Here is a 12,455-nt window from a genome sequence, read left to right as displayed (position 1 = left end):
AAAATTGTTCAAATATAGGACATGTTTTTCAAAACTTTATTTTAAAGAAGTTTTTTACTTCAAACATAGTATAATTTCTACTGGAAGTCGAGTCCTCATTTGGAAAATAAAGTTGCCGTTAACTCGTTTTTAAAGGACTTTGAAGAAAAGGACATATGAAGAAAAAAAGCTGAGAAAGCGAAAAATTAAAATTTGCTTCCTAGAAGCAAGTACACAAAACCTAAATTTAAAAGAGAATTGTGTCTTAAAAGTATCCTTACTTGTATTCTCCGCTTCTTTGGCTCGGAATCAATACCAAATTTTTTAAAGTAAAGACAAAATCTTTGGAACCGAGTATGCTTTTTTTCAGTGTACAAACCTATTGTCACAACGAATTTTTTTATTGCATTTTTTTGGTGTTGAAAAAAATAATACCAAATTCAAAACTTTATTTCCTTAATTATTTCTATGTTCGGTTCCAAAGATTTTGTACACTAATGATTTTGGTATTGATTCCGAGTCAAATTTGAATTTATTCGGTTCTTCATGAGCTATCACAGTGCTTTAAAAACGTACTAACGACAACTTAAATTTCCAAATTCAGACTCGACTTTAAGTATAAATTATTCTGTGTATACGTTTTTAAAATAAAATGTTGAAAAACCTCTTCTATTTTTGAACGCTATTTTGGTTTGTGGTCAAGATACAAAAACTCCACAAATTTAAAGACTATTTAATTAATTTTAAGAATTTTTTAGAATTTACCCTAGCCTTCCTTCATGAAAAGATACCCATTTTTAAGTTGAATCACTTGACTATAAGGACAAAACGATTTTATCGGCTTTTGGACAAGGAAAACAGTTTATATAAGAGAAATTCACAAATGCTATTATAACCAAAATTCGCGTTCGTACTTTAATGACATGAAATCTTTGGCCTCACGACAATATTTTTTCAGTGTAACATACAAAGGAATTCACATCTACTATTTTAATTTAGTAATATCATAATAACTTTAGAATATTATAATAACATAAAAAGGACAAAAAGGTCAAATGCTATTATTCCTAATAATTTACTGACAGTTTATATAAGGAATTTGTATGGTAATAGTAGATTTAAAGTTTACGATAATTTTTATGAATAAGAGGAAAAAACTTTACAATAAGGTGTATTTGCTGCAAAAATGCCCGCATAATGGCTGGAATAATTATTAAGGCTTCAATTGAGCTTTGAAATATGTGGAAAACCTTATTCTGGCAGCAAGACTTAGATAAAAACGAAGTTTTATCCATATTTCAATAGGAACATGTCGAAAATACAAAAAGCCAAAAATAGCTAAAAGGGTCATGAAAAAAGCCAGAAAAAAAGCTAAAAGCTAAATGCATTTTTTTCCCGCTAAACGTCTTCAAAAAAAGCCAAATCTAGCGGGAAAAAAGCTAAATTGGCATCGCTGGCTGTGACTTACCATTGCTGTCCCACGTTGTCATCTGGCCAGTTGACGATCGTTCTTGACAAGGTAGTTATATATGGAAATTGATAATTAATCTTTTTAAATGCTCGAATTTATATACAGTCGAAGCTCGGTTTAACGAACGATATATTGTCAGGCCCTTTCGTTATTTAGAAAAATTCGTTAAATCGAACGGAAATATTAAATATTAACTTTTATTGAAAATCGTAGTTTTTTTTACCAGATGAGTACAAATTCATATCATTTGAAAAAATTCAAGCACAGAGACACTTAAAAAATAATACTTTAAATAATCCTGATGAACTTGATATATCTAGGTTAGGTTAGATTGAAAGATTCGCTGTCGTATGGGGGTCTATATACACCCATGTCATAATTTGTGTGCTCTTAATTTTTTAGACGAATTGCCTAATTTGTTTCCAGTCTCCGGTTTCAAGATGGGCCAGGCATAGGTAGTGTTCATAGTAACATCTTCCTAAAACGTCCTACATACACCATTACTCTGCTGATCCTGTCGGCATAGATGTACGCTCAACCGTTTCGACCGAGCACCAAAAAATTTGTTCAGCGGTAGTTTATCCCTCTCACTAATGATGTTGACATTCCTGTGTATTTTATAGTTTCTCTTCAGCTATAAGACGGAGGTTCCTTGTTATTGAGCTAAATATAGAATCAGGTAGCACTCATTATTAAGAGAAAAATTCACCGCTTCTCCAACTGGCAATCCTAAGAAATATTGGTTCATGAGGACCTGTCTAGTCCTACTAAGTTCTCCCAGGTCATGTAGTTTGGAATGAGTCCAATCCGTGGCATGCAGTGTAAATTTATCCCCGTTAATGACAAACCCGTGTTGAAGTGACCGGTCCCTTCCATACGTTTCGGCCAGAACTGGGACTGGTCTATTCACACCAGGGAGTAGTCCTGTACCGGCTCTGTTGTAGATCCATTTCTCGTAGCGAAGCTGCGCCACTCTATCTAACCTAACTTTACCAGTTACCCGGCCATTGAATATGTGTTTTCAAACATTTTAATGGAATCTAAATAAAGGGTGATTTGTTAAGAGCTTGATAACTTTTTTTTTAAAAAAAACGCATAAAATTTGCAAAATCTCATCGGTTCTTTATTTGAAACGTTAGATTGGTCCATGACATTTACTTTTTGAAGATAATTTCATTTAAATGTTGACCGCGGCTGCGTCTTAGGTGGTCCATTCGGAAAGTCCAATTTTGGGCAACTTTTTCGAGCATTTCGGCCGGAATAGCCCGAATTTCTTCGGAAATGTTGTCTTCCAAAGCTGGAATAGTTGCTGGCTTATTTCTGTAGACTTTAGACTTGACGTAGCCCCACAAAAAATAGTCTAAAGGCGTCAAATCGCATGATCTTGGTGGCCAACTTACCGGTCCATTTCTTGAGATGAATTGTTCTCCGAAGTTTTCCCTCAAAATGGTCATAGAATCGCGAGCTGTGTGGCATGTAGCGCCATCTTGTTGAAACCACATGTCAACCAAGTTCAGTTCTTCCATTTTTGGCAACAAAAAGTTTGTTAGCATCGAACGATAGCGATCGCCATTCACCGTAACGTTGCGTCCAACAGCATCTTTGAAAAAATACGGTCCAATGATTCCACCAGCGTACAAACCACACCAAACAGTGCATTTTTCGGGATGCATGGGCAGTTCTTGAACGGCTTCTGGTTGCTCTTCACTCCAAATGCGGCAATTTTGCTTATTTACGTAGCCATTCAACCAGAAATGAGCCTCATCGCTGAACAAAATTTGTCGATAAAAAAGCGGATTTTCTGCCAACTTTTCTAGGGCCCATTCACTGAAAATTCGACGTTGTGGCTCGTTAGTAAGTCTATTCATGATGAAATGTCAAAGCATACTGAGCATCTTTCTCTTTGACACCATGTCTGAAATCCCACGTGATCTGTCAAATACTAATGCATGAAAATCCTAACCTCAAAAGAATCACCCTTTATCTTGGGAATGCCGTACTTTGTGGACATTTCCTAAGGACTTAAGCCATTTTCACAATCGTCAAGTATTGCTGATTTTTTGTTGCTTATTTTCTTAAGATTAAAAGCCTTTTCGTTAAATCGAACGTAAATTTTCTTCAATTGTTCGTTATTTAGAATACTCAATGTTAAGAATTTTGACGTTCGTTAAATTGGATTTTCGCTAAATGGGATATTCGTTAAACAGAGCTTCGACTGTATTCATAAATGTAGATTTGTGTATTAGGATGAAGACTTAAACTATTTTGATGAAATACTTCTTAGACCAGCTCCATTAAACGAATACTTCCGCTGAAGCTAAGCAATATGGTCTTGATTCTTGATTAAATTCAGAATTTTTTTCCATTAAAAAATGTATGTTCATGTTTGAAAAATTACAATCCATGTAATGTTCTGGTATCCTCATGGATACCAGAACTATTTGACTAGTCCTGGTTCTGTGTTAGGAGATTCTCAATTATTGCCGCAATATATTATCAAAATCTTCACCAATTCAATTGAATGTCCTTGAAGTTTTCTTTGCCACAAACTTTAAAACACTACTTAAAAAAAATATGTCCTCATGAGACCCTTATAATGTGCTTGTCTCTACGAGAAAGATCGCGTTCTTAGTGTCCCTGGATTCACACAGAAACTTTCGTCGTATTCGCCCTCAAAATTCCTAAGATACAAAAATCGTAACACTACACTGGTAGAAAAATGGTTCGTACTATTAACGAACGGGTTTCGTTGATTACTTTTCGTTAATATTACGAAATTTTTCGTTATAAGAACGAAAGTCATCGTTACAACGAAATCAATCGTTAAAAGACAATTTTGTGTTTTGGTTTTTCGTTATATTAATGAAACACGTTTCGTTAATATTACGAATATTGACTTTGTAATTTTTTCAAGAATTAGAATAAAAAAATTTTCCAAGATGAAATTATTACAATCATTTGCACATAGAGAGTAACTTTTGGAAACTTTTAGCCCTTAAAACAGTCGTTTTATATACTTCGAAACTGGAATTGGAAATTTCATTTATAAAACGAAAGCGATCGTTAATATAATGATATGGATCGTTAAAAAATAAATTTTAAATTGTTATATTTCGTCATATTAATGAAATATGTTCATTAATAATACGAATGGGAGTTTGAGTATTTCTGCCTCTCCGTACTCTCTCTCTCTCTAAAACGTCTCTCCATACTCTCTCTAATACGTCTGTAGCGTCTAGTAATTTGTACATACACATCTAAGCATGGCAATAAGCACATGTTTGCGCGTGCGTCTTGAAAAACAAACGGTAAAAAGTTCAACAGAAAACTTGTCTGATGGGCAAACCTTAACAACATTTACGTTCTTTTCGCTGAAGAGTGCACAGGCTCATTACAGTTTCGTTGTGTATAATAAACATAGATGGTGGGTGAGTTGGTGTTTTTTGTATATTCGCAAGAAATTTAGTGTAAATTTTTAATCTTTAGTGAAAATGCAACGGGGAAGTGAACTTTCAGATGAAGAAGGCGGAACAATTACCGTATGAACCTTGGTTGCAAAAATAAATTGGATAAATGGACACGGCTATACGATTATCATTTTTTGGTCTTAGAAATTAGAGGCTTTGTTTTTCTTAAGTGAAAGTCACACTATATGATTATTAAATTACTTAATTTATAAATTAATATTATTTCCTACTGTACGAGTATATAAATCCTATTTCAAAGATCTTAACAAAAAATAATACACTACCAATGACTACATTCAAATACAATAATTGGTTGGGTTTCATTAATATAACGTTTGTGTTCATTTATACAACGTTCGCCTTTCATTCATACAATGAAAAAACTGGGTTGATACAATGAATGATTTTCGTTCATATAACGTATAAGCTGCATCCATACAATGAATAAACTTCATTCATACAACGAATAATATTCGTTAATACAACGAAAAGGCTACGTAACAGCAACGTAATTATTCGTTAATACTACGAAATGTACTCCATAAAGGGTTTCGTAAATATAACGTAAAATTACGTTGTTATAACGAAATGCTACGTTGGCTGACTTTTAATGAAGAATTTCGTTAATACAACGTAGAAATTCATCGTATTAACGAAACTTTTTCTACCAGTGTAATTACCTTACGAAACTGCTTCAATAAAAATTATCTTGCTTACCTCTTCCAATTGTGGAATTTTAAGTCTTTAAAAAAAAATTATTTATTTATTTTTTTCTGCGTCTACGACTGAACAGTTTGAAATTGAAATTTAAATGAAAAATTCTATATACCCCAAAAATGAAAATCAAATACACATGAGAATTGTCTCCATGGAAATTTCAAGTGTGCAGCCTACTACAATTTTTAGACATTTACAAATGTTAAAGAGCAAGTGTCTCTACACCGGGCCGAATCTTAAATACCCACCACCATGAACCAAATATTAGGGTTTCCTTTGAAATTTCAGGAGGGCTTGAGGACACTTCCGGAACTATATCATGATCTGGATTTATAAGAACCATTTTTGTTTGAGTTTTAGAGGAATTATTAACATCTCTTGTAAGTGTGCAAGAAAATTATAAAATAACGTCTTGATTTGAAATCTTAAATCTGTAGATTTTCACCCGGGAAGTAAAATTTGGAAATTTTACATTGAGTTTCAAGCAATTTGCATGATCAGTTGGCCTTCTACACCCTCAAGAAATGAAGTCGGTCTATATGGAGGCATTACCAAATGGACCGATAAACACTTAATCCGATACACGTTTTTCTGAGCCTCAAATACCAGAATATTTAGAATTTCAGGCAAATCAGATAAAAACTACGGTTTCTAGAAACCCAAGGAGTTAAATCTGGAAATCATTCTTATGGGGGCTATACTAAAATATGGACCGATACTCACCGTTTTCGGCACACCTCTTTATGGCCCGAAAATACCTCTAGATTTCCAATTTCAGGTAAATTGGATAAAAACTTTGGATTCTAGAAGCCCAAGAAGTAAAATCGGGAACTCGGTCTATATGGGGGCTATACCAAAATATGGACCGATACTCATCATTTTCGGCACACCTATTTATGGTCCTAAAATACAACTAGATTTCCAATTTCAGGCAAATTGGATAAAAACTACGGTTTCTATAAGCCCAAGACCCCAAATCGGGAGGTCGGTTTATATGGGCACCATACCAAAACATGGACCGATGCTCGCCATTTTTGGCACACCTCTTTACGGTTCTAAAGTACCTTTTGATTTCCAAATTCAGATAAATTGGATAAAAACTGCGGTTTCTATAAGCCCAAGAAGTAAAATCGGGAGATCGGTCTATATGGGGGCTATACCAAAATATGGACCGATACTCACCATTTTTGGCACACCTCTTTATGGTCATAAAATACCTCTAGATTTCAAATTTCAGGCAAATTGGATAAAAACTACGATTTCTATAAGCCCAAGAAGTAAAATCGGGAGATCGGTCTATATGGGGGCTATACCAAAATATGGATCGATACTCACAATTTTTGGCACACCTATTTGTGGTCTTACAATACCTCTAGATTTCCAATTTCAGATAAATTGAATAAAAACTGCGGTTTCTATAAGCCCAAGTAGTAAAATCGGGAGATCGGTCTAAATTGGGGCTATACCAAAACATGGACCGATACCCACCATTTTTGACACACCTCTTTATGGTCATAAAATACCTCTAGATTTCAAATTTCAGGCAAATTGGATAAAAACTGCAGTTTCTATAAGCCCAAGAAGTAAAATCGGGAGATCGGTCTATATGGGGGCTATACCAAAATATGGATCGATACTCACAATTTTTGGCACACGTATTTGTGGTCCTACAATACCTCTAGATTTCCAATTTCAGGCAAATTGGATAAAAACTACGATTTCTGTAAGCCCAAGACCCCAAATCGGGAGGTCGGTTTATATGGGGACTATATGAAAACCTGGACCGATATAGCCCATCTTCGAACTTGACCTGCCTGCAGACAAAAGACGAGTTTGAGCAAAATTTCAGCACGATTGCTTCATTATTGAAGACTGTAGCGTGATTACAACAGACAGACAGACAGACAGACGGACAGACGGACATCGTTATATCGTCTTAGAATTTCTCCCTGATACTTTATATAGTCGGAAATCGATATTTCGATGTGTTACAAACGGAATGACAAACTTATTATACCCCCGTCACCATTCTATGGTGGTGGGTATAAAAATTATCAATAAAAATACAATTTTAGAAAATTTTTTATGTAGTAAATAAAATTCTGCAAAATATTCTACAGAAACAAAATGTTGACTAAATTTTCTATAGAAATAAAATTTTGACAAAATTTTCTATAGAAATAAAATTTTGACCAAATTTTCTAATAAAAAAATTTATTACTATAAAATTTTGGCAACATTTTCTATTGAAATAAAATTTTGCAAAATATTCTATAGAAACAAAATTTTGCAAAATATTCTATAGAAACAAAATTTTGACTCAATTTTCTATAGAAAAAAATATTTCTATAGTAATAAAATTTTGAATAAATGTTTTATAGAAATAAAATTTTGACAAAATTTGCTATAGAAATAAAATTTTTAAAAAAATTTTGATAGAAATAACATTTTGACAAACTTTTCTATAAAAATCAACTTTGAAAAAATTTTCTGTCAATATTCCACATATGTATATGGCCTTAAAATAAAACTACAAAAAATAATTTCGATTGTTCGAAATATTTCATATAAATTGATATAAATTGAGTCTAACATTCTAGGAAACATGAAAAGATAGCCGTAATTGGAAGTTGATTTTCATTTACAATCATGCTGTACATTGATCGAATGAATATCGCAATGGAAACTAATTTGCGTAAAAACTTGCTTAGTTACAAAAATGTGTAACTAAGCAAAATCGATTATCGATTTTTGGCCGAATGCCGAAACCGATGCTTCGGTCGAGCTCTAGTTGTCACTACCTACACTGAACAAAACGCATATCGTATTCCAAAGATTTTGTCTTTACAATAACAATTTTGGTATTGCTTCCGGGCTAAAGAAGGGGAGAATTGAAACATGTATATACAGCAGTAAGTTCGGCCGGGCCGAATCTTAAATACCCACCACCATGAATCAAATATAATAGTTTACTTTGAAAACTCTTCGTCGTAGCGGTTTATTTGATAATATATAGAATTTTAGGGGGTTTGATGACACATCTTCTCCCAAGCAAATCAGTTCAACGAGTACGCTTCCCGAAAAAAAATTTAAAGATTCTATCTATGAAGACTAGATCAGATTCTGGATTTATGAGAACCAATTTTGTTTGTTTTTTGGAGAAATCATAAACATATCGTGTATATGATGAAATAACGCCTTGATTTGAAATCTTAAATCTGTAGATTTTTTCGCCATTATTTAAATGAATACGATGAGTAAAATCTGGAAATTTTACTTTCAGTTTCGAGCAATTTTCATTCACAGTGCGCCTGCTATACCCTGAAAGAAGTGTTTTCTTTTCTGAGGAACGAAATTTTAGACAAGCAAAGTTTTCTTTTGATACAGATTTTAGAGACAATCGTTGAATCGCTTATCAAAAATTCGGATTAGTTTGCTCTAAACGAAAATACTTTATACGAAAGGGGAATTTCGTTTGTCGAAAAATTCCTTCCGGAGGAAAATATTTTTTCTTTTGGTGTATTCTCGAGAAGTGAATTCGGTCTATATCAATTCCTTACCAAAAAGACCGGTAAAATAAATGCGATACATATTTTTGAGGGTCTAATATTCCAGTATATTTACATTTTTTTGCAAATCGGATAAAAACTAACTAGAAGCCCAAGAAGTTAAATCCTGAGATCGGTCTAAAACATGGGTCAACACACACTATATTCGGCTGACCTATTTGTGGTCAGCCGGATTCCAGAAGTCCTAGAAATAAAGTCGGGAGTAAGGTCAATATGGGGGCTATACCAAAACATGGAACCATTTTCGACACACCTCTTTATGGTCCTAAGATACCTCTAGATTTCTAATTTCCGGCAAATTGGATAAAAACTACGGATTCTGGAAGCCCAAGAAATAAAGTCGGGAGATCGGTCTATATGTGGGCTATACCAAAACATGGACCAATAGGCACCATTTGCGACACACCTATTTGTGATCTTAAAATACCTCTAGAATTCCAATTTCAAGCAATTCGGCTAGAAAATATATTTTCTAGACGCCCAAGGAGTAAAATCGGGAGATCGGTCTATATGGGGGTTATACCAAAAAATGGACCGATACACCTCAATTTCGACACACCTATTTGAGGTCCCAAAATACCTCTAGATTTCCAATTTCAGGCAAATCGGATAGTAAATACAGTTTCTAGAAGCCCAAGAAGTAAAATCGGGAGTTCGGTCTATATGGAGGCTATACCAAAATATAGACCGCTACGGACCATTTTCGACACACCTCTTTATGGTCCCAAAATACGTCTAGATTTCGAATTTCAGGTAAATCGGATAGTAAATACAGTTTCTAGAAGCCCAAGCAGTAAAATCGAGAGTTCGGTCTATATGGGGGCTATACCAAAACATGGACCGATACACCCCATTTTCGATACAGCTCTTTCAGGTCCAAAAATACTTCCAGATTTTCTATTTCAGGCAAATTGGATAGAAAAATACAGTTTCTAGACGCTCAAGAAGCAAAATCGGGAGATCGGTCCATATGAGGGCTATACCATAACATGGACCGATAGGCATCATTTTCGGCACACCTTTTTACGGTCCTAAAATAACTCTAGATTTTCAATTTCAGGCAAATTGGATAAAAAAACAAGGTTTTTTATAAGCTCAAGACCCCAAATCGGGAAGTCGGTTTATATGGGGACTATATCACAACTTGGACCGATTTAGCCCATCTTCGAACTTGACCTGCCTGCAAACAAAAAACGAATCTGTGCCAAATTGCAGGACGATAGCGCCATTATTGAAGGCTGTAGCGTGATTACAACAGACAGACGGTCATTTTAGGCGCCAGATCATTCCCATAAAGAAAAAATCGTCGGGCTGAGAAAATTTTCTTACAAAATTTTAAAAATTAAATTTTTGCAATAAATATTAGTTCATTTTGGCATTAGTTTTACAACAAACTTATTTTTTCTATGCAGACTTGAGTTTTGCGTACTTGTCTTAAGGAAACAAATATTAATTTATTCGTTTTCGAACTTTTTTTCACGTGATCAAAGTTCTTTAAAAATTCAGACTCGACTTCAAGTAAAAATTATGATATGGTTCAAGTAAAAAAATGTCTTTAAAATAAACCTTTTGAAAAACATATCGTCATTTTGAACGCTTTTTTGTTTTATAGTCAAGATGCAAAAAGACAATTTCATTTTATTAAAGAATTTTTAAATTTCATTATTAAAACCAAGTTGACCTTAGTCTAACAAAATTTTCTTTCATGTTAAGATATCCCATTTTTACGTCCAATCGAATAACTAAAAGGACGAAATGACTTCATTGAAAAATTTTTCGACTTTTCAACAAAGAAAAAACTCTATATGAGAGAATTGTGTCTTCTATTCTATGCAAAATTGACATTCGTATTTTAAGGACATGAAATCTTTGGCCTCATGACATTATGATTATTTTCAGTGTAACCTAACCAAATAATAATAAACCTAAAATTTCAACTTAATATTATTTATTTAACCTATTTTAGTTATATTCATAATTATTAATAATTATTAATTAATTATTTATTTATGTCATTTTAATGGAATTCATATTTAATTAAACTTATTTTACTATTTGTTTATTTACAGCAACGTCATGTCTCAGATTCTCAGGTGAATAATCGAAAATCAAAAGCTTTAAGAAACGGCAAATTAGTCGATGAAAAATGGTCCGGTGTCCAGGTGTGTATTCTCCCCGCAAAAAAAAACAAAATATTTGAAAAAATCAAATTTATTACGATCACATTACCAAATCCATCTAATTTCCTATTTTCCAGGTCGGTGATGTGATACGAATGGAAAATAATCAATTCGTTGCAGCTGACATTCTCCTCTTAAGCACGTCCGAACCAAATGGTTTGTGTTTCATCGAAACAGCCGAATTGGATGGCGAAACGAATCTCAAATGTAAACAATGTCTAACGGAGACCATAGAACTGGGCAATAATCATGATCAGTTGTGGAATTTCAAGGCCGAAATCATCTGTGAAAAGCCCAACAATTTGTTGAATAAATTCGAGGGCACATTGTTGTGGCGCAATCAGCGTTATCCATTGGACAATGAGAAGATCCTTTTGCGAGGATGTGTTCTGCGTAATACTCAATGGTGCTATGGCGTTGTGGTCTTTGCCGGCAAAGACACAAAGCTTATGCAGAATTCCGGCAAAACACAATTCAAGAGTACCGGTGTTGATCGTCTACTGAATTTCATTATTATTGGTGTAAGCCACAAAAAAATAAGAAAATATTTAACGATTATCAAAAACTATAAAAACTAGGCAATTTTTTATGTTTATATTCATTGATTTCTATTTCTTTCCAGATTGTCTTATTTCTTTTATCCATTTGTGCATTCTTTACCCTGGCTTGTGCTATTTGGGAAGGTGTTATCGGTCAACATTTCCAGGTTTGCTTTGCCCCTTTCTTGAAGATGATTCTCTATTCTAATTCCCATTTCTTCATTTGTATAGGTTTATTTGCCATGGGAAAATATCATACCAAAAAATATTGTTCAAGGATCAGCAGTTATAGGACTATTAGTATTTTTCTCTTATGCCATTGTATTAAATACCCTAGTGCCAATATCACTCTACGTTTCAGTAGAGGTAAGTATTCAAATTTAAACCGCAATTATCACAAAATATCACCAATAATTTTTCTGTAACACCCAGAAGGAGACGAGATAGACACTTGGTGTCTTTGGCAATAATACTCAGGCCCCATCCCTGAGTCAATCGAGCCATGTCCGTTTGTCTAGATCACAGTTTTAGTC

At 33.8% G+C, this 12,455-nt stretch overlaps 2 protein-coding genes across 4 annotated transcripts in view; one reads left to right on the top strand and one right to left on the bottom strand.

The window, feature by feature from the left end:
- ric8a (ric8 guanine nucleotide exchange factor A) overlaps positions 1 to 12,455 on the bottom strand; it is a 469,139-nt gene that overhangs the window by 201,704 nt on the left and 254,980 nt on the right. The window lies entirely within an intron of this gene.
- ATP8B (ATPase phospholipid transporting 8B) overlaps positions 1 to 12,455 on the top strand; it is a 92,040-nt gene that overhangs the window by 48,995 nt on the left and 30,590 nt on the right. For all 3 annotated transcript variants that reach the window (XM_075298173.1, XM_075298172.1, XM_075298174.1), the window contains exons 5-8: positions 11,273 to 11,365; positions 11,461 to 11,904; positions 12,006 to 12,089; positions 12,154 to 12,288. In XM_075298173.1, the coding sequence (XP_075154288.1) occupies positions 11,273 to 11,365; positions 11,461 to 11,904; positions 12,006 to 12,089; positions 12,154 to 12,288 (756 nt within the window). The remainder of the gene's footprint in view (positions 1 to 11,272; positions 11,366 to 11,460; positions 11,905 to 12,005; positions 12,090 to 12,153; positions 12,289 to 12,455) is intronic.

This window comes from Haematobia irritans, chromosome 3, assembly GCF_050003625.1.
Source record: "Haematobia irritans isolate KBUSLIRL chromosome 3, ASM5000362v1, whole genome shotgun sequence".
Classification (NCBI taxonomy): Eukaryota; Metazoa; Arthropoda; class Insecta; order Diptera; family Muscidae; genus Haematobia; species Haematobia irritans.
The sequence above is the reverse complement of the archived record's forward strand: the minus strand, read 5'-3'. Positions and strand labels throughout refer to the sequence as shown.